Here is a 19,556-nt window from a genome sequence, read left to right as displayed (position 1 = left end):
GAAGATGAACGCCAAGGTGCTGAAGAGGATGCCACAGACAGAAATGATCTGGGTTCCCCATGATGTCACTGCGGCTCCCAAACTCTGAACTATTTTTGGTTAGATTATGTAGCATATGTTTATAATTGCTTGATGCATTTTGAATTTAGGATTTTATTTACTAGTAGCCAAAAGCATTCTAACAAATGAGGTGGTCACCAATCACAAGTAAACAACTGGTGACTGAACATGCTTTGAAGAAGAAAAATCCAAGTTCTGTTTCTTTTGCAACTCTGCATATGCTTTGACATGCTGTTTATTTTAACCTGTGGACAGTCTGCTACCCAAATCAGAATCATGCTTCCAAAATACATATTAGTCTTTAAAACCAGATATACTTAATATTGAGTAGCCAACATAATAATGTTTGCCCTAGTAAGGGCTTTAGCCAGGTTCTAGAGCAGACATTTACCAAATAATTTTTAGTGAATCAAGGAGTATTTCAGCGGAGGAATAACCTTGGCCTAAGGGGAAAACTATTACCAAATTAATAATCTAGAGTCTTGTTTATACTTATTATATTAGAGAAATCCCAAGTCACCCATAGACATTTAAAAAATTACCAGCCTCACTTAAAATAGAAAGTATTGAAGGTGTGGCCTCTCGTGGGAAATGCCTAAGTGTGCAGTTCATCGTACTTGTGAGGCTCAGGCAATTATTTCATAGGACATCGGTTTAGGAGAGACTGTGGGCTTATATAGAAACTAAGGAGTAATTGCGTTATGCATTAAAACTATAAGCAGATCCCAAATGAATTTGCTGGTTGTTTCCCCAGTTTATAGACATTGACCCATGTGAGACATATGACATACACATCAACACTGAGAGACACAGTCACTAAGTTAATTAGGGCAGGCCAGACTACTTTGCAGGTAGACTCATGGCTTCATTTGCACTCAGAAATGGAAGTCTGTTTTCTCCTCATGTGACTGTCTGGATGCATGTTCTGGGTTGGTAAGTGTCTCCTGTCATGTGGCCCTTCAGGAATGGGGGCCGCCAGCTGCTCTGTCATCATTCTTTTCCCTGCTCTGTCATCATTCCCCAGAAAGGAGAGGGAGAGAGCATGGGAGAAGTGATGTCTGGTCTCGAGCAACACCCTTCAAGTAGCACATTTCACTTGTGCTCCTGTTCCACTGGTTGAACTTAGTCACGTGGTCATGCCTCACCACAAAGGGGTCTGCAAAATGGAGACCAGCCATGTGCCTAGGATGACAGGAGAAGGGATTTGCTGGACAGCATCTGACACTTATGTGGTGGCACAGAAAGAAGACCGGGGACTGCATCCTCCCTGGACCCTTCTTCCTCCCCCCGATGGCAGTTAGCTTCTCAATACATAGTTAAAACATGCTTGTCCTTCACCAGCCACCTCCAATCTCTGCTTAAAGCCTTTCAATCTACTCTCTGCTTTTATGACGTAGGCACATTTTTTAGAAAGATTCCAATTCTACTTGGAACTGAGAAGGTAAGGAGGGGTCCAGGACTGATGACATTTGCAATTTCCTCTAAAAATGGAATGAGCACTTCTTCCTTATGAGAATTCATTTTTCTCTCTAGTTTGCAAAATGGGTATATCTGAATGTTCATGTGTCATTTAGAACAGGATGTCAGTCCATCACTGGCGAGATCTGATGGTGGACGTCTTTTCTTTTAATTAATTTTGTTTTGACCAAGATTATTTTAAATTTATAAACCATTTTTAGAACAGTTTTAGATTCACAGAAAAATTGAGTAGATAGTTCAGAGTTCCTATACAACACTCTCCCTCTCCTAGTTATTTCCTGTATTATTACTGACTACTATTGTCACTATTCTTACCTTAGTACGGTACATTTGGTATAATTAACAAATAAATATTGATATGTTTTTATTACCTGAAGTTCATAGTTTATTCATATTTCCTTATCTTTCCTACTTCTGTTCCAGAATTACATCCAGGATTCCACATTAATAGTAGTTGTGGTCATGTGTCCTGATGCTCCTTTTGGCTGTGACATTGTTTCATACTTTCCTTTTTATGGTGACCTCAGTTTTGAGGACTGCTGATTAGGTATATTTTAGGGTGCTCCTTTAGTAAAATTTACCTGATTTCTTTTTTTTTCATGATTAGACTGGGATTATGCCTTTTGGGGAAGAAGACTACAGAGGTAAACTACTCTTTTTATCATTCCATATTAAGTATATATGCCATCAACATGGTTTATGAGTATTGATGCTGACCTTGGTCATCTGGTAGAAGTAGGATTTATCAAGGTTCTCAACTTTATGTAAAGGTACTCTTCCCTCCACCCTCATCTTTCTATACTATATTCTTCAGAAATGACATCGCTATGCACAGTCCACATGATTGGGAATTGTGTTTGTCCTCTTCTGGAGTGGAGTAGCTACATCATTTGTTTGGAATTCTTTGTTTTTCTGCAGACGATATTTGGACCAAGATTCTTTTAAATGAGTAGGCTTATTTGGGTTTGGGGATTATCCTGATTGGCATTGTGTGGCTATAATTTTGCATATTAAAAAATATGATCATGTCAATGTGATGGAGTAGAAAATGCACGGGATTAGGAGTGTGAGCATCTGAGGCTCCAAAGCAACCTTGTTATTTCCCAGAAGTGAGACTCTGGATCTATCCCTCTCCCTGGAGAGTTCTTTGAATGATCAGAGGTTCTACTGGGCAAGGTCACTTTATTTGCTATCCCCACGACCTGACACAAATATTCCAAGGTGTGGCTTGTGACTGGTTCCTTCTCCCATTCTGGTCTTAGATCAAAAGTCACCCATTTCAAGAAGAGTTCTTGGAGCACCTCAGGTAAAGGAGCTCTCCCATCTCCCAGAAACTTCTATTCCAGCCTTTATGGGCATCATTGATGGTGGTCTGAGAACACCTACTTGTTCACTTTTTATCACCTGCCTCTAGATTATAAACTTCCATGAAGTCAAGGGCCTTATCTGTCTTATTTCATTCTAGCACTTAGAAAGAGGCTGAAATAAATAACAGGTTAGATTAAAAAACAAACAAACAAAAAACACCAAAAACTACCAAAATGACCATTGGAGACGTATGCACTCAATATTCACTGAAGCTAAAAATTAAATAAAATAACACAAACCTCTGGCATACCTGACCAAAAACGATGATCTGACCTCTACTGCTGGTACTTCCATGAACAAGGGAGGGACCCTGAAAGTAAAGGAAATTTTTAGTATTCTCTCTCTGTTCTGAAATTTGAATTCTGACAAGATGGTATTATTTTGATTCAGATTCCTTTTCACTTAGCAAGCTTAAATTAATAGGTGTTTTGGCTGCCACAAAGAGGTCTTGACTTCTCTTATTTAACAAATCAGTATCCAGAAAAGAAAGACTTTGATGTCCTGAAGCGGGATGTCTTCCTGGGACTCTGAAATTTGAGATGTCACAAGTATTTCTCCTCTACAGTTGTTGGGAAAAGGAGCACGTTTATTCTCCAGGGGAACTGAAGCATAATGAAATGCAATCTAAGAACACGCAAACTTATTATCTACCAGGATGGTTGAATGGTTCCAATCAAATGGAGGATAGAAATAGGGGCTTTATATTCGGATTTTGGAAAAATGACTCCACAGTTATATTTAGGCGCAACAGTGCCTGCAAATACCTGAAATAGCGGCAGTCTGAGGTGTGTTCATAACCTAGTGAATATATTTTTCTCTTTGAAACTTATCACGGGGTGAGGAAAAAAGCACCCCCAATTATTCCTGCAAATGGAAAAAAAAGGTATCTTACCGTGGATGTTGAGAGAAAGGTTGCTTCTTGTCTAAGGGAGAGGTTGATATTGTTTTTCAACTGGCTCCTCAGAGGGCTGCCTTTATGCCAAACACTGCTTAGAGTAGGTGACCCTGTGACTTTTAAAAAGTCAAAAATTTTCTTTATTTCTCCCACTCTTAGAAATTGCTAAGAAGTGGAGCTACAGCACCGTGAGCAGCAGGAGCACTTTTACGAGAATACTCTTTCCGCATCTCCACATATAGAAGTTCCGGCACCAGTGAGATGCCTTTTTAAAAATTTTTAATCTGATGTCACTCCGCTACTTAAAACTTGTCAACAAGGTCCCACTTCTTTTCAGTTCAAAATAAAAATCTGGAATGTGGGCTATGGGAGCCTGAGCGAACTCTGGCTGTGACCAATTGTTTGGCTTCACTTTATGGCCCAGGAGGTTTGCACACACTTCTCTCTCTTCCAAAAACCCATCTTCCTCCACCTTCTTCTGTCTGGCTAAATTCTACCTAACCCTCGGTGGCAAAACCCACAGGAAGCTTCTCTCACTAGATCAAGCTCCTTTGTTCAATAATCTCATAATTCCCAGAAGCTTGTCTTTATCACCGTTACTATTAGCAGTCTCCCACTACTAGATTATTAGGTCAGAGACTGCATCTGCTGGGCTCTCTAATAAACGCCCTGGCACACAGCAGGTATTCAATGACTATATAGCATGTAAATGAATGAACAAATGGAGCTGGGTGATACATTCCATCCTTGCCTACATTTTCTAAATAATATGCTTACAATAGAAATAAATTTGTTCCCTTATTGTACCTAAAAACAAAAAGAAAGATCAGTTTTCACTTTATTTCATATTGACTAGGGGAGCATTGTCACTGCTGTGGCTCAGGTCAACTGCTGTGGTATGCTTTCCATCCCTGGCCCAAGAACTTCCTCACGCCATGGGTGCGACTAAAAAGGAAAACAACAACAACAACAATAGTGTGACAGTATTTTTTATCTACCAGAATACCAAAGATAAAAAATTGGTCAATGCATCCGTTAGTAATGATGTAGAGAGTTATTATCATACATAGTTATTATCATTTTACTGTTGGTAAAATATCTTTGGGAGGTGCTTTGACAATATCTACCAAAATTGGAAATTCAAATAAAATTTGACCTAAAAAATGTCCCTCTCTAGGAATTCATCCTTAGGTATAATCATACATGTTCACCCATATCGCAGTGCAACACTGTGATAGCAAAGTACTGAAAACAAGAAAAATGTCAATAGATCTAGTTAAAAAGTTATGGAGTATTAAAATGAAGTACTGTATGGTCATTAGAAAGAACTGATAGAAAATTAACTTAAGACACATTATTTGATGGAAAAAAAGCAATGTAAAGAATAGGCAAACTGTTTTACAAAAAGACCACCCTATACAAGCATCCAATTATTTAAATAGGTAAAAAATAGTTTTCTAAGGACTTACTGGAAGCTGTGGTTGTCTCATGGGAAGAGAAATGAAGGTACCTAGCTAGGGTGAAATTTATTTTGGTCTATAATTTTTTTGGTAATAGTGAATATTTTCCTTCATCAATAAATTTAATGAAATTTCCTTCATCAAAATTAATTTAAAAGAGCAGAGAACATAGGCTAAAATTTGTAGTTACTGCTACTATGATTGCTATCTTTTTAGCATCTGATGTTAGAGTCAGGCTGCTGCCTAGATCCCTGAGCTGCTCCAGCACAAAGGATGTTAGACAACAGTGGTTACCGATAGAGGACATGCTGATCCACCAGTTCCAGTGGGGAGACAGAGAAGGCTGGAAGTCCTCCAAAGAGGCTGCACAAATGATGGGACGGTGGGTTTGGGGTAGCCTGTGAGGTAACTAGAAACCAAAACTTACCACAAACAATCCTTTAATACAAATTTCGTGAATTCTTATAACTACCTCAAATTTAAGTATTAGTCTCATTTAAGAGATGTATAATAAAGGGGGAGCAGCCTGTCCCAAGTCACATACTAGCCAATGGTGAAGCCACTATCAGATTCTCGGAGACCTACTCCTGAGGTGGGCTTTAGGCACACTTTATAGCATATCATTCTTGTGAATTTTTAGGGAGCCTACTGCTATTGTCTACTCAGTTTTAGACTCTAGTACACTTGCTCAAAATAAGCCCTCTTTATTAGAAACAGAGGTCCACTCTGTGCCAAAGACTGCACTTGAAGCTGTTTTATTCCCTATTCATTTATTCCCATTTCTCTCTAGTTTCATCTCTGTCTGCCCTGGAAAGAGACTGCAAGACTTGTAAGCCCTTTGCATGGTCTCCTGTGGCCATCTACATTGTCAGTGAGGAAGGGCAGCTCAGGGAAGAAACATCCTTGCCCATCTCCAGGCCTTACAGACTCAGAACTGCATGAACAATAAACATGGTTTCATCTTAAGGACTTCTCTTACTTAATGATCAGTGTAGTTAGAAAAATAGCAAATGCTGTCAGACCTGTCTCTGCCCCAGATAAATACATTTTGGACAATCCTCTTGGTACTTATGGAGCAAGTAAGGTTATAGCCCAAGGTCAGAGCATGGACAGAATATATTCAACCAACTGCCACCCAATTCAAGTACATTTGGTTCCAATATAAACTGGAAATATCTTGGAGGAATGGTCTCCTCCTAGCAGTTCTCTCCATTCTAGAGTACTCTGAAATTTCAGAAGTTTGGAAAGGGCCTAGATAGTAATTAATTTAATTTGTCTAACTAGGGACAGTCAGTTGGCAAATGGATATTTTCTTTTGAAATTATATTTTAATAAAAGTATTTAAAGGCTTAAGATTTTTCAATCATTCTACTGCAATATAATGGTTAATTTTTAGAGCTCTGTGAGTTTGATTTGTATTTAAGATTTTTACAATCTATATATAGGTTGGTCTTTAATAACCATTTATACATTGCTTCTTTTTATATAGGTCATGTATTCTCCTGGGAGAGTAACAAGATTAGAAATAACAAATACAGTACAGAATAAATTAAAGTGCTTCAAACTGCATTATATAATTTCAGAAAATTGGTTTCACACTGAAACATTTAAACAAGAAAACCAAATGATTTAAGAAGAAAAAAAACCCCAAAAACCCTAGTATATGCATTTGAATTGCTATTGTTTAGCAAGTTTTATCCTCAGCAGTGTGGTGGTGGTCTCTGTTCACAAGGCTTCAGCAATGTGGCAGTTCATTTGGGTCAATATGGATAAAATTATTATTATTTTTCTTTATTTAAAAAAGTTGGCTTCATTCTCCTTGAAGATGAATAACATTTACTAGTCAAAATGTCAAAGGAGTATTGTAAAAGTAATTGTATTTTTATATATAGTTCTCCAAACTCTTATATACAAAATGTTCTTATTACAGACAGCGCAATAAATTCAGAGGCTGTTATGGGACAGGAGATAGCAAAATTGGGGCCAATACTTTTCTAATTAGTTAGGATAATAAAAAGTGGGGCTTAGTTTTCCTTTCCCAACTAAATGAAGGAGATCTGGTGCTCTAGAGGGTCTATTTTTTCTGCTGGTTTTATATGTTTCTGTGAAGTTTAGTATCACTCTCCAGTTCGGAGTCCTCAGGCCTTTTTCAATTTTTCTATTCGTGCATTAAAGGCTTCTTCCTGTATTTGCAGCTTTTCGTTTATCTCGGTCTGTGAAGACAATCATAAAAAAGTGGTTATGATGGAGCTATCTTTTGCTGCACATTGTCTTTGTGGTTTTGACATACTATAGTGCCTAAAGACAGACATTATCCCTCACACACCTTCCTGTTTTGCAGACGTAGCTGTGTTTCAGCCTGTAGTGATGTGATAACACTTTATCATATTTCTCTGCACATTCCCAATGTATAGCATGTCTGCTATGAACAGGAAGTGGTATTTGGACAGCCATTTTTCACATGGCCTTGTGTTGGAAGATAGGCTAATTTATCTGTATTTTCAGACAGACTTTACCAATAAGCGCCGAATCAGAATAACTGCTCTAGGCTCAGTTACTGCAGTGTTGTTGGTATCCCCACCCCTTTGCAAGGGATGTTTTTGTCTCCTGTGTAATACATTCTAAATGGGATCCCAGGAAGCTCTGTTGTGAAATAACAACACAAATAATCTCACAATTAGGACAATTCTCATAATTAAGAGTATTCATCATACATCTAACTCTTAGAATTATACCACTTTGTGGTACAGTTTGGTGGAAAAAAGTAAGCACTTGCTGACAGGTTTTGGAGTTTGCCGTGGCTGTGATAGCATTTAGCCTCTGGCAGTGATATTCTGAGGACTGACATGGCTACCTGCACAATTCCAAAAAATGTTTTCACATTATCTGAACATTTGTAGACCTGGAAATGTCTTCCTTTTTTCCCCTGATGATTTATAAAATTATGTATAGATAAACCACTTGGGGGTAGGGAGACATGGTAAAACTGGTGCTTTTTATTAGGTGATTTAAAATACTCTACATGTGTATGTGTAGTTTATACACATAAATGTTAATAAGTGATTTGAAGTTTGGAATGTTAATGTCTATAACATAATTTGAGGTCATTAGGGTAACTATTTTGAGAAACTTGTTATTTTAATTTATACAGAAAACATTTTAAAAATCAAATACTCTTTTTTTTGGTCCAAATATAACTCCATTCTCCTTTATTTATAAGTATAATTATAACAGCTAGTCTTGAAAGGTCCATCTGGTTACCTTATCTGATGAGATTTTGTTTTATCTTCACAGTTGAGTTGCTTTTTGTGAAAAGATGACATTGGTGTCAACAATTCTGAGTTCTCACATGAGAATCAGTCTTTTTTTTTTCTTTTTCTACTTTTTTTGGTTGCACCCCTGGCATGCAGAAGTTCCCAGGCCAGGGATCGAATCCAAGCCATAGTTGTAACCACAGCAGTGGCAACATCAGATCCTTAACTGGCTGAGCTCTGAGGGGACTCTAAGTATCAGTCTTTTTTTGGCTTGAGTTTTATCAAGCCCTGGGGTCAAGTCTAGCCTCTGGTCTCATCTTTTCCTTTCTTGGTAGTTGGGTGAAAAAAGCAACGAGGAATAAACATTGTCCTCTAGGTCATTTTTAGGACCACTAATCCCTTCAGGCATAATTTTGGTAGCATGCTGAGAGGAGCAAAAGTCTAGGAGCGTGGAGACCTAGGCATTGTTTGCAGGCTTGGGCAAGCCACTTAACCCCCTGTAGCTCTTATCTGAAAAATTAAGCAGTTGAAAATGAAGTATGGTAACTTTCACATATGTTAATTTAAATTAATAATTCCAACTCCTAATCTGAATGATATACTCACCATTGTACACTATTTCATTGATAAGACATTGTGATATATTTTAAAAATACGTTACTTCTGCTTTTTATGGTGTGCTCCATATTAGATCATACAGGGGTTGAAATGTTTTGAAGAAACAATCCTTTTACAATTCTAAAGGATTGGGAAGCACTGCTCTAACCAAACAATTGACCCTCCCTACTTTCAATTACGTCTATGTCCACCAAGAATTTCATTTGTTCAACTAAGGACAGATGTATTACCTCTTTCAGCTTCTGTTTCACTATCTCACCATGTTTTTTACATTAACCTGAAGGTCTTTCAGGTATTTCACTGAAACAGAATTTATGGACACAAGTGTGGGCTCTGGGGAAAAGGCTAATGAAGGTAAGGAGCATGCCTACCAGAGCATGGGTGACAGAGGACTTTGTCTCAGATAGCGATCAGTATTTCAATTCAGATGCTGGATGACAAGAATTCCGGTCTGGTGAAGACCAGGCTGTCATTGGTCTCCCATGTCTCCATGTTATTCCTCAGAACACTGCTGAACAGATGCACTATCCCATAACCACTAGGATAGGGTATGGCTCTATTTCCTTTTAGATAAGAATGGAGAATGCCTGAGAGATGGGTTTAGTGGCCTCTCAGTGGTCAATCCTTGAGGGGATTTCTCACTCAGCTTTTCTATCCTGGAAATTCATGCTGACCTAAAAATACCTATGATCCCAAGATGGCAAACTTTCCTCAAGGTTTTCACATTATTTTACCCTATTGCTTACACAGGGCCCACAGCCAACATTTAATGTAAGAATTCAGGGCTAGCATTCATATTTCTCTGAAATGTAATTCTTTAAATATATTAAAGTTTGCTCTACTGGGTATAATTTTTATTATACAACTCAGGGCCAAAATAATTTCATTTTGAATGTATCTTTAAAATTAAAATATCTAAACTATATAAGCTTAAAATGTTTGCTCTATTCAGTCTAGTTTTAATTAACATCTCAGGGCCAAGATAACTTCATTTTTAATAAATTTCTAGAATTATAAATTGAGTCAATGGAGAAGTAAGTAGATTAACATAAAAAATTTAAGGATTCACACTATTTTCAGAAATTTCTGAATTAAAGGAAGTGAAACACGCCTGTAACCACACTGGAGAAGGAGCTCTGAAAAAACCTATTTAAAACATGAATTCTCTACTGCCTTTCCTATTAAAATAATAAAAACTATGATTTTTTTAAATAAAGAAGGAAAAAAATCTATTGGAAAATGTAAAACATCTTAGAAATAAGAACTCACTGAATGTTCCTACAGCAGATCCATGTATTCAAAAGGCTTAAATACCCTGACCACTGACATGTGGCTACCTTTGAACAGGAATGAGGCAGTTTTAAGAGTCAGGAATGCTGGAAGGCAGGTTTTAGAAGTGGAAAATAACTTACCCATCTAAAACAGGGGGAGAAATTTAGGTAAACAGAGAGTAATTTCTTGACTTGGAATCTGACCAAGACATAAGGGTAAATACTGAAAAAGTGTCACACCACTGGAGTATTAAAAACCGAAGTAGTCTCGTCGTGATCTTAGAGGTTATGTGGTTTTGTGGATAAGACTGGAATTAGAACCAGAACCCAGTTTACAGCTCCCATTTAGGGCTTTTCATCAGTTTCTGACCCTGGAAACTCTGTACAAATGACTTAATCTTTCTGGGTCTCTTAGTTTCCAATTTATCAGGGAAGTCCCTGCCTAATCCGCATGGAGTTTACTAGGATTATTGAGAGAAAATACATAAAAGGGTTTGCGATCTTGAGACACAGGATAAATCCACACCATCATGTTATTTTGTTGAAAAATTGGCAATAATTTGGCCCAGGCTAATGTCCATGAATCTACTTAATATGGCAATGATCGAGGCACCTAAAGGATCTGCATCCCTCATCTCTGGTCCAAGTTCTTTTCTCTGCCTAATTATATTTAGATGAGCCAGCTGATGGATGTCCAGACTCAGTAAGGATGTCTGCAGGCCAGTGAGACAAAAATAATACTCATACAGCAATCCTACTCCTGCTAGTGGTATAAATGCTGCACACTCTACTATTAAAAAAATTTCAACAAATAGTTAAAAACATACCGTTCACTACACGGAACATGGCCTTGGTAAAGATGTTTTCAATTTGGGGGCCTGAAAACAATTCTATTACTGTCTAGTAGTTCCTCGGCAATAATTTCAGAGCCGCGGGATCGCAAAGGAGCCCAGGGCCATGATTATACATAAACTATATTTAGATGAAATGTTATCAAATCTAAAAAGGAGATATGTTCTGGAGTCAGCTTAATTCAACTGCACTCTGCCCTTCTACACAGTAACCAGTTATTACATTCATGGGGTTGTTAACAATAAAGCTTTGTGTAAAACGTGTTCTTTCACTATTTCTGGTAAACACTAAACACCCCTTATTAAGCGGAGGACTTTGGCTGATTCTGTTGGCATCAAATCATTAAATGTTCATGTAAATAGTACATGAACATTTGATGATTAAACAAGTAACAAGGTATGCTTATGCCAAGCTTATCTTTTGCTCCTTCTAAATTGGTTTTTAATACAGTGTGCTTTTTATATATAGTCTCATGCTCAGATAACAACTAAATCTTTCCTTGAGACGTGTTTGTATTTTAAACATGTAGTATATTGTCCTATTGATTCATGGTTATTTCCACAAGAAATTAGAAATTCTCTCAAAATATGCAATTCGCTCTTTCAATCATTTTGCCTCAGAAATGATACAAGCCTTTGTGTTGAAGTAGAAACTTTCTTTTTTTCTTTTTTTTTTTGTACAGGAAAAAAAAATTAAGCATAAAGCCAAGCGAATGGATTCATCATTGGCAGCTGCTACTGAGATGGCTATTACCATCACCATTTTCATGCGTCCTTTGGTGTCAGTGATAACACTATTCATACATAGAGCCAGTAGCTATTAGTGACAAGTGAAAAGACACAAACTGTCCGAGAGGGAGTTCAAAGAAATCTGGTGAGAAGACTTAGCTAAAAATTTAGGTCTGGAGTTCCTATTGTGGCTTAGTGGTCATGAACCGGGCTAGTATCCATGAGGTTGTGGGTTTGATCCCTGGCCTCGTTCAGTGGGTTAAGGATCCCGTGTTGCTATGAGCTGTGGTGCAGGTTGCAGATGTGGCTCGGATCTGGTGTTGCTGTGGCTGTGGTGTAGGCCTGCAGCTGCAGCTCTGATTCAACCCTTACCCTGGGAACTTCTATATGCCGCAGGTGTGCCCCCCAAAAAAAACCAAAGAACTGTGGTCTGATCCTCAGAGTGTTTACTATTTGGAGATGTACCCACATTACTCTTACATGAGCAACTGCCTATAGTGTGACTGGGCATGAAGTCTTTATCATGTTATTTTTCGGGTCTTGATGCTGAATGATTCTGTAAACTGAGAACACACACCACACCAGTTGGTGAATTTATTCGGATGACTCAACTGAGAATTAGCTGGAGATTTTTTTTTTTTTTTTTTTGCTTTTTAGGGCCGCACTCAGAATATGGAGGCTACCAGGCTAGGGGTCAAATCAGAGCTACAGCTGCCGGCCTCTGCCACAGCCACAGCCACAGCCACAGCCACAGCAACATAGGATCCAAGCCAAGTCTGCGACCTATACCACAGCTCACAGCAATGCCGGATCCTTAATCTCCTGAGTGAGGCCAGGGATAGAACCCTGCAACCTCATGGTTCCTAGTTGGATTCGTTTCCACTGTGCCATGATGGGAACTCTCAAGGTGGGGATGTTAAACTGAACTCTTCCATCATCAGCATCACTCCTGCTGGCAGAGCTGGAAGAGTGTCTATAGGCATTAAGGTTAAGGTTGGCTAATTTTAACTGGTAAGAAAGCAGGTGTGCACACTATCAAGGCTGAGTACCTGGATGCCGATTAATATATCATCTGTGACTTGACTCAGAACTGATTTTATATCTTCAATGGTGAAACCAACTAATGGATCAGTCTCTGAAGTGTTGGCTTCTGGATGGGACTCTTCAGGGCCTTGTTCTTGATGCAACTCCTAGAATATTAAAAGTAAACAACACACAAGTGATTTCTGGAGTCTTTATTGATTTATATGTAACCTCAAACTTATCTTGGATACTTTTCTACCAGAAATTATGTCAATCTGGGAGGATTTTGAGTTGACATTTTCCTGTATCTTCATTATTCCTGAGCATCATGACAGATCGAGTAATGTTGCTTGTACCTACTTTGGGGAAAATGAAGGTGGGGACTGGGGAAGACGGTGCAGAAGAGATGACAACTGCTGAACCACCCTCAGCTGGCCCTTCTATGAGTCGATGCAAAAAGAAATATTTATATTTAGTTGGGAAAAATAAGAGGGAAAGAAATTAGAAAAGCATTTTGTTTTTGCTCCTGTCTCTAGAGAATATAATGCTGAGATAGGTTGAATGAAGAGATGAAAGGAAACATACCTTCATTTCCATATCCAATGTTGGAGGAGGCTCTATAAACGTTGAGTAAATATCAAATGCCATTCCTTCTTCTAGAGGATCAGGGAAAGGGTGACCTACAGGCTTTACAACCTCTATTACTTGCTAGAGGGGAAGAGAAGAGCTGTATTACAACAAAGTCTTTGGTGAGTAACCACAATTTTAGCATATATATATATATAAATCTCTCTCTCTACATATAATTTTAGCCTTCTATATAAGTTCCAAGTATATTATTTTTTAAGTGTCATCACCTCTGAATTCTTGATACCACTGACCTTTTGGTACTCTAGTGCTTTTTGAGCTCTGTATCTGATAATTAGCATTCTACTTTTCCCCACTGTCTTATTTTCTACGGTTGAGGACTTCATTTTGTACTGCCTTGATCTCAAAATTGTTTCTTGGGTCAGTGTGCTCCTCCTCTTGCCTACAGGTTTTCTGTAGGTGGAGACCATATTTTAGATCCTCTGTTTATCTTCTCCAGTTCTGGCAGAGGGTTTAGTACCTGACATACTCAATAACAGCCTGATAGTGATTGATAATACTCAGTGGAGTGTAGCTGCTTTTGGAGGCAATAGTGAAGGGACCATCAGAACCTAGTGATGAGGGCAATAAAGGCTCTAAAGGTTAAAGTATAAAGCCAGCACACAGTAAATCAGAGAGGAGATTTGCGAAGCCAACCAAAAACACAGAGGTCAAGGCCAGACATCACTGTGAGTGTTGAACAATTGTTCAACAAGGGTTGAACTTCAGCAAGAGTGTGTCAATCAGAGAGAGGGTGACAGGTGGTCAATGGTGGAAATGAAGAAATGAGTCCAAGAAGTTAATTTACACAGTGTCTATCTCACCATGACTTGGGGGAGAGAGTAGAGGTGAGGGTACTAGTGGCATTCAACATTTAATGCCTCTAATTAAAAAGTTGCTCTTTTTCTGACTTCATGTTTAACAGGCAATATTCTGATCATAATGTGACTTCTCACTTCAACTGATCTAGAGACATGCCCAGGTGAGTACCCTGATTTTTATGCCTATTACATTCCTCACTTAAATCAATGAATCCAAGCTATAGTTTATATAGCAAGGTCTCAGGAGCTTGTTTTTGTGGCCCTGAGATGAAGCTACCCACTGGATGCTGACACAGTCATATCCCAAGCCTACAAGTTTTAAGACAAAACTCTTAAATGCATAAATTCACTAAGTAATTATCATCCCATGAGGCCTGGAAAAACACTGAAATCATCATATTCATTTCTAACTTCTCTGCAATATTTCAAATAAACTTACATGTTATAATACTTCATCATTTAAATATTATTTTTTTAATTTAGGTTTTGGAATGAATTGGAGGCTAGGCTATTGCTTGGTCATTCCAATGCATTTTGCCTCAAATTTGTATTACTAATTTTAATTTGATTTTACAGGAAGTTGCTGCTTAGTATAAATATACAGAAGAACTGAAGTGTTGTAACTTTATAGTCAAGGTAATTTGGAGATCAAGAGATTAAATGATTGGCTTAAGGTCAAATAATTACTTAGCGACAGGGCTGGGAGTTAAATCCTAGTGTGCTGACTTTGTGGCCTATGCAGTTTTCAGTAAACTGCAATATGTCATCATGTTGCCACTTGTAAATTATTGATATTATTAAACTTTTAATCTTTATTCAGTTAGATGACATCATTCCAGATTATTTAATATTAAGTTGACTAAATGGTAATCAAGATAGAATATTAAAAAACCATATCAGAACAACCCCACTCTCTCTTCATATTCACAAGACATTGTTTCTTTTCCTAAATGGGACATAGAAGCATTTTCACCTACCCACAAAATTGTTTGTACCTTTATTAACCATGCTTATTTTTTATCCTCCCACATCTTATATTGCTCTTTATTTTACCAAGCTAGGAAAATGAAACAGCTAAATATACTTTAGTGTTCCCTGAAACATTATATGTAAAATAATTAAGCTGTACACAGGAATTCAGAGGCAAGGGAAGATAATGAGGTATTTACTAAGTAATCTAAAGTAGATGAAATTTACTAAAGCAGACTTTAACATAGGGTGAAACCAGAAATTTGAGGAGAGTGGTGGTAAGCTAGACATTGAAAAAAAGAAGAAAGGAATTGAGTGGAAATTACTGAATTTACTGCAGGCTTGAGAAAGCAAGCATGAGCTAATCTGAATGGTAAAAGTATTTCCTTTCCTTTCAAGATAGAAGCAGAATTCTATCTTGTTGCCCTTGCCATAGTTGGCTTGCTGCTACCATTTTCCACACATAGGCTAGGACCTTCTGGCAGATTTCTTTCCCCTTGGTGGAAGTTACCACTAGATGACTTCTCCATCCTGGTAGTGGAGAATTTTACCACCTGCCCACCTGTGCCCTTTCTTCCATCAAATTATACTCTTAAGTACTTAAGGCAAGCAGGTATTTGTGCTCAAGCATCTCATTCTACCCCTCACACCCCTATTTGTCTGGATTTCTTTATAATGCTCATCCGAACTTACCAAGAACCCAGTTTTCTTAGTCTTTGGCACTGGTGTTGTGTGTGTGTGTGTGTGTGTGTGTGTGTGTGCTCACGCATGTGTGTGCTAGGCATTCACTTGGAAACTTGGAACTCCTTAGCCCCACGCTTCTTTGATGGACTGAAACTCCTATGTAATCACAAGAACCAGAAGCTCTGACTGAGAGCTGGGCTTTTCTTTTCCTTGATTTTTATGAGTGTAGCTCATATAGCTATTCATTTGATTTAATTCGTGCACAAAAACTGGTGGTGATAATTTCTTTGCTTCAGAGTATTTTGCATACTATCAATTAACCAAACCATAGTAATGTTTTCTTCTTTCACGAAGAATTTCATTTGGCTATGTTAGTAAGATACCATAAGGGAAAGAAATGTCCCAATTTCAGATGAGGATAAATATAAAGTCATTTTATTAGTAAAAAGAAGGTACACTGTCAAATATATCATTTGAAATAAATATAGTGCCCAGAAGCACCCTAGTGATTTTTTTCCTCATTAAGTAGCCTTTTCAAAAAATAAGTTTAAGGAAAATTAGAATCAATAATTTTGGTAAGAGCCCAGAGCCAGCAAATATGTTTAAATGAAACCGTCTGATGCAATACGTTCTTTAAAAAAATACAATTAGGCCTTTGTATTTTTTTTTTTTAACAAAACCTCATGTTTTACAACATCACTGGTTCTGTAATAAAATCTATGTAAAACAGAAAGACATGGTCAGCTTTATTAAGTTAGATTTTCTGAAAGAACACTATAATTTCCTCAAGTCTATGAATAGTTGAAGCAAATTAAATAAGGCTAGTTTTATAACTATTTTTATACATTCCTGTAGAATTGTAATTGTCTGATATTTTTTTCCTCAAAAGTACAATATGTTACCTCTTAAATCTAGAAAATAAAAACCTCTTAAATCTAGAAAAAGGATCAAGTATGTTTATTAAAAAAAAAACACTCCTATTTGGTCCTCTGATTTAGCTACCTGCCACCTTTTTTTTTTCTATAAGAGAATAACACCCATAATCTTCAGATCAGGAAATAAAGAGAAGGACTTTAAGTGACTTGCCTGAGGCCTAATGCTGAGATTAAAAATCAGGAGTTTCTGATTATACACGTACATCCATTTGGCCAAATGATTGGTTTTGCTTGACTTTCAAATATCCCCTAAATATTACTTTGAATGTAAAGCAATAAATGTGTTTCTCTTGCCATTTTTGAATGCTTGCACACAAATGGATATAATAAAAACAATCATGTTGTTCCATGTGAATGCCATTTATATTTTTTCTGATAATGAGCAGACCATTTGAACCAAGGTGAGTACATTAAAAGCTCTAATAAAGAAGAGAATAGATTTCTAAACAGAATAATGAACTGTTAAGTGAACATACAATAAATAACATCTACAGATGTGGTCGCCAGAAAATTAGTTTTGCATAACTCACCAATATACATTTTCCCCAGATGTTATCTGTTACATGAAAATTAACTTAAGTTACTTATATTGTTCATTAAGTGCACATTGCATTAGTGTTATTTAAGATGGTTTATAATCTGAGTTTAGTTGAATCTTTGTGCCATGATATTTAAAGAATATCAAGTAAATGGCTTTTTAGCATAATTTAATACTTATAAGTACAAAATTCCATCACTGAACATTATTAGCTTTAAAAAAAGGATCTTTACTTATAAGCCAAATGAAATCACTACCACTCTTTTAAGAATTTATATACTCAGTACAAAATGGACATCTACCATGGGAATAAATGATAGGAATTTTTAACTTTCTAGAACTAAGGACAGTTCAGCTTAGGTCTAAAAAATGCCGTTAGGCATTAGAATCTGCTTCTGGATCTTACTGTGTCTAAGAAGAATTATAAATATTATATCTGAAAATTGTGTTACATCATGTTTCTTTTTTTCTACTTTATGTGTTAACATTATTGGTAGCATTAACACTATTTTTGCTTGTTGTTGTTTTCCTATTGTTTTTTGTTGTTTTTGTTTACTGTTACTTAATTATGATTGTTTTGCTTTAGAAAAAAGTGTAGGTGATTTGTGGTTAGTGTTTGCATCACTGAAATCTATGATTAAGATGGCAATTATTAAATTCAGTTATTAAATTACTCAAAATATTAAAAATGCCATTGAGATGACAACTTTCTACTGTTTTAAATGGCAAAAAGCAAGATAAATCTGTGAAACTCTTTTTGAGCCACAGACACACATAGAAAACTGGTATGCTTCAAAAAGACATTTGTTTGGAATTGTCAAATGATGACTTCATATGTAAATCAAAACTTACTACAAAATGTCAAAGTTTCAAACAGCAAACTTTATGGCAAACTTCTCCCAATACTAAGAAAAAACGGCACAAAAATTCCTGTCATGTTTTAACTATTTTCTCTCCTTGAAAAAAGGCATTACTCATCTGCAAGTCTAATGAAGAAGTACTGTGTTGTTCTGGAAAATTTTAACACAAATTGTAACCCGTTGCCCACAGTATACTACACATAAAGTAACAACACATGAATGCCACCTGCAAAAGGCAATCAAATCTGGTAATGTCATATTGAGGCCATAAATTTAAAATCAAAAGACAGGAAATTCAAAAGCTGAGATTATCAGAGAAACTTTAATCCATTTCTCAAGTGTTTTTCTTTTGTGTTCAGGCCATTAAAAACTTCTTAATATACCCCATAAATGTAGAATATCAATTCTGCTACAAGGGTCCTCCCCCGCTTTGCATTTTTTGACTTGGAAATAAATTCGCAAATGCAGCACATTAATTTTCTTTCCTATGCTTAATATGCAGTATTTACATTTTGAAAAGGTTCAAAATGTTGCCAGGCTTCGGCAGGGTATGAATAGACATCTAATAGCAACTTCTATTTTTATCCACAGCATACTGGTAGTTTGAACATTTATAACTTAAAGGAGCTTTGAGACCATCAGATCCACATGCTAATCACCTAAACAGTGAACGGTAACACAGTACAGCAAGTCAGAACAGGAAATGAAGACTACCCATTCCAGCTGAAGCTGCAAGGAGGAATTTAAGTTGGCAGGCTCCAGTAAACCAATTTGCAATCTGGCTAGGACACTCCAGTTAACACCTTGTGCCCATTTTATTTATATCTCTTGATTTGATCTTGTTTAACTTGGGCTTAAAATATAAAAAAAAATTTAGATAATTAAAGAAACTGATTCCAAAGTATTTTAAACATCTTTCTAAGTGTACTTTCTCAGTGTACTTCTGCTTAAGGCCAACACTGTAATTTGAAATCTGAGCAGTCCTATCTTAATGACTTCAGACAACAAAATCCTCTCTAATGAATTTGAAAAAGAGAGTACCTTCTTGTAGTGTAAATGCAATTTAAAAGGAAAAGATGTTTTGACCTGGCTCTGGTACAAACATTTCCTGAGG

The 19,556-nt window shown here is 36.9% G+C and overlaps 1 protein-coding gene across 1 annotated transcript in view; it reads right to left on the bottom strand.

Annotated features, from left to right (window-relative positions):
• Positions 1-7,081: 7,081 nt before the first annotated feature.
• The window catches only part of CABCOCO1 (ciliary associated calcium binding coiled-coil 1), a 124,797-nt gene continuing 112,322 nt past the window's right edge, over positions 7,082-19,556 (bottom strand). Inside the window, exons 6-8 of the mRNA XM_047762113.1 lie at positions 13,594-13,716; positions 13,035-13,175; positions 7,082-7,475 (exon numbers count right to left, since the gene is read on the bottom strand). Coding sequence (XP_047618069.1) covers positions 7,401-7,475; positions 13,035-13,175; positions 13,594-13,716 — 339 coding nt within the window. The 3' untranslated portion in view covers positions 7,082-7,400. The remainder of the gene's footprint in view (positions 7,476-13,034; positions 13,176-13,593; positions 13,717-19,556) is intronic.

Source organism: Phacochoerus africanus, chromosome 15 (genome assembly GCF_016906955.1).
Source record: "Phacochoerus africanus isolate WHEZ1 chromosome 15, ROS_Pafr_v1, whole genome shotgun sequence".
In the NCBI taxonomy this organism is placed as follows: Eukaryota; Metazoa; Chordata; class Mammalia; order Artiodactyla; family Suidae; genus Phacochoerus; species Phacochoerus africanus.
Note: the sequence above shows the minus strand (reverse complement) of the source record. Positions and strands in the feature narration are given on the sequence as shown.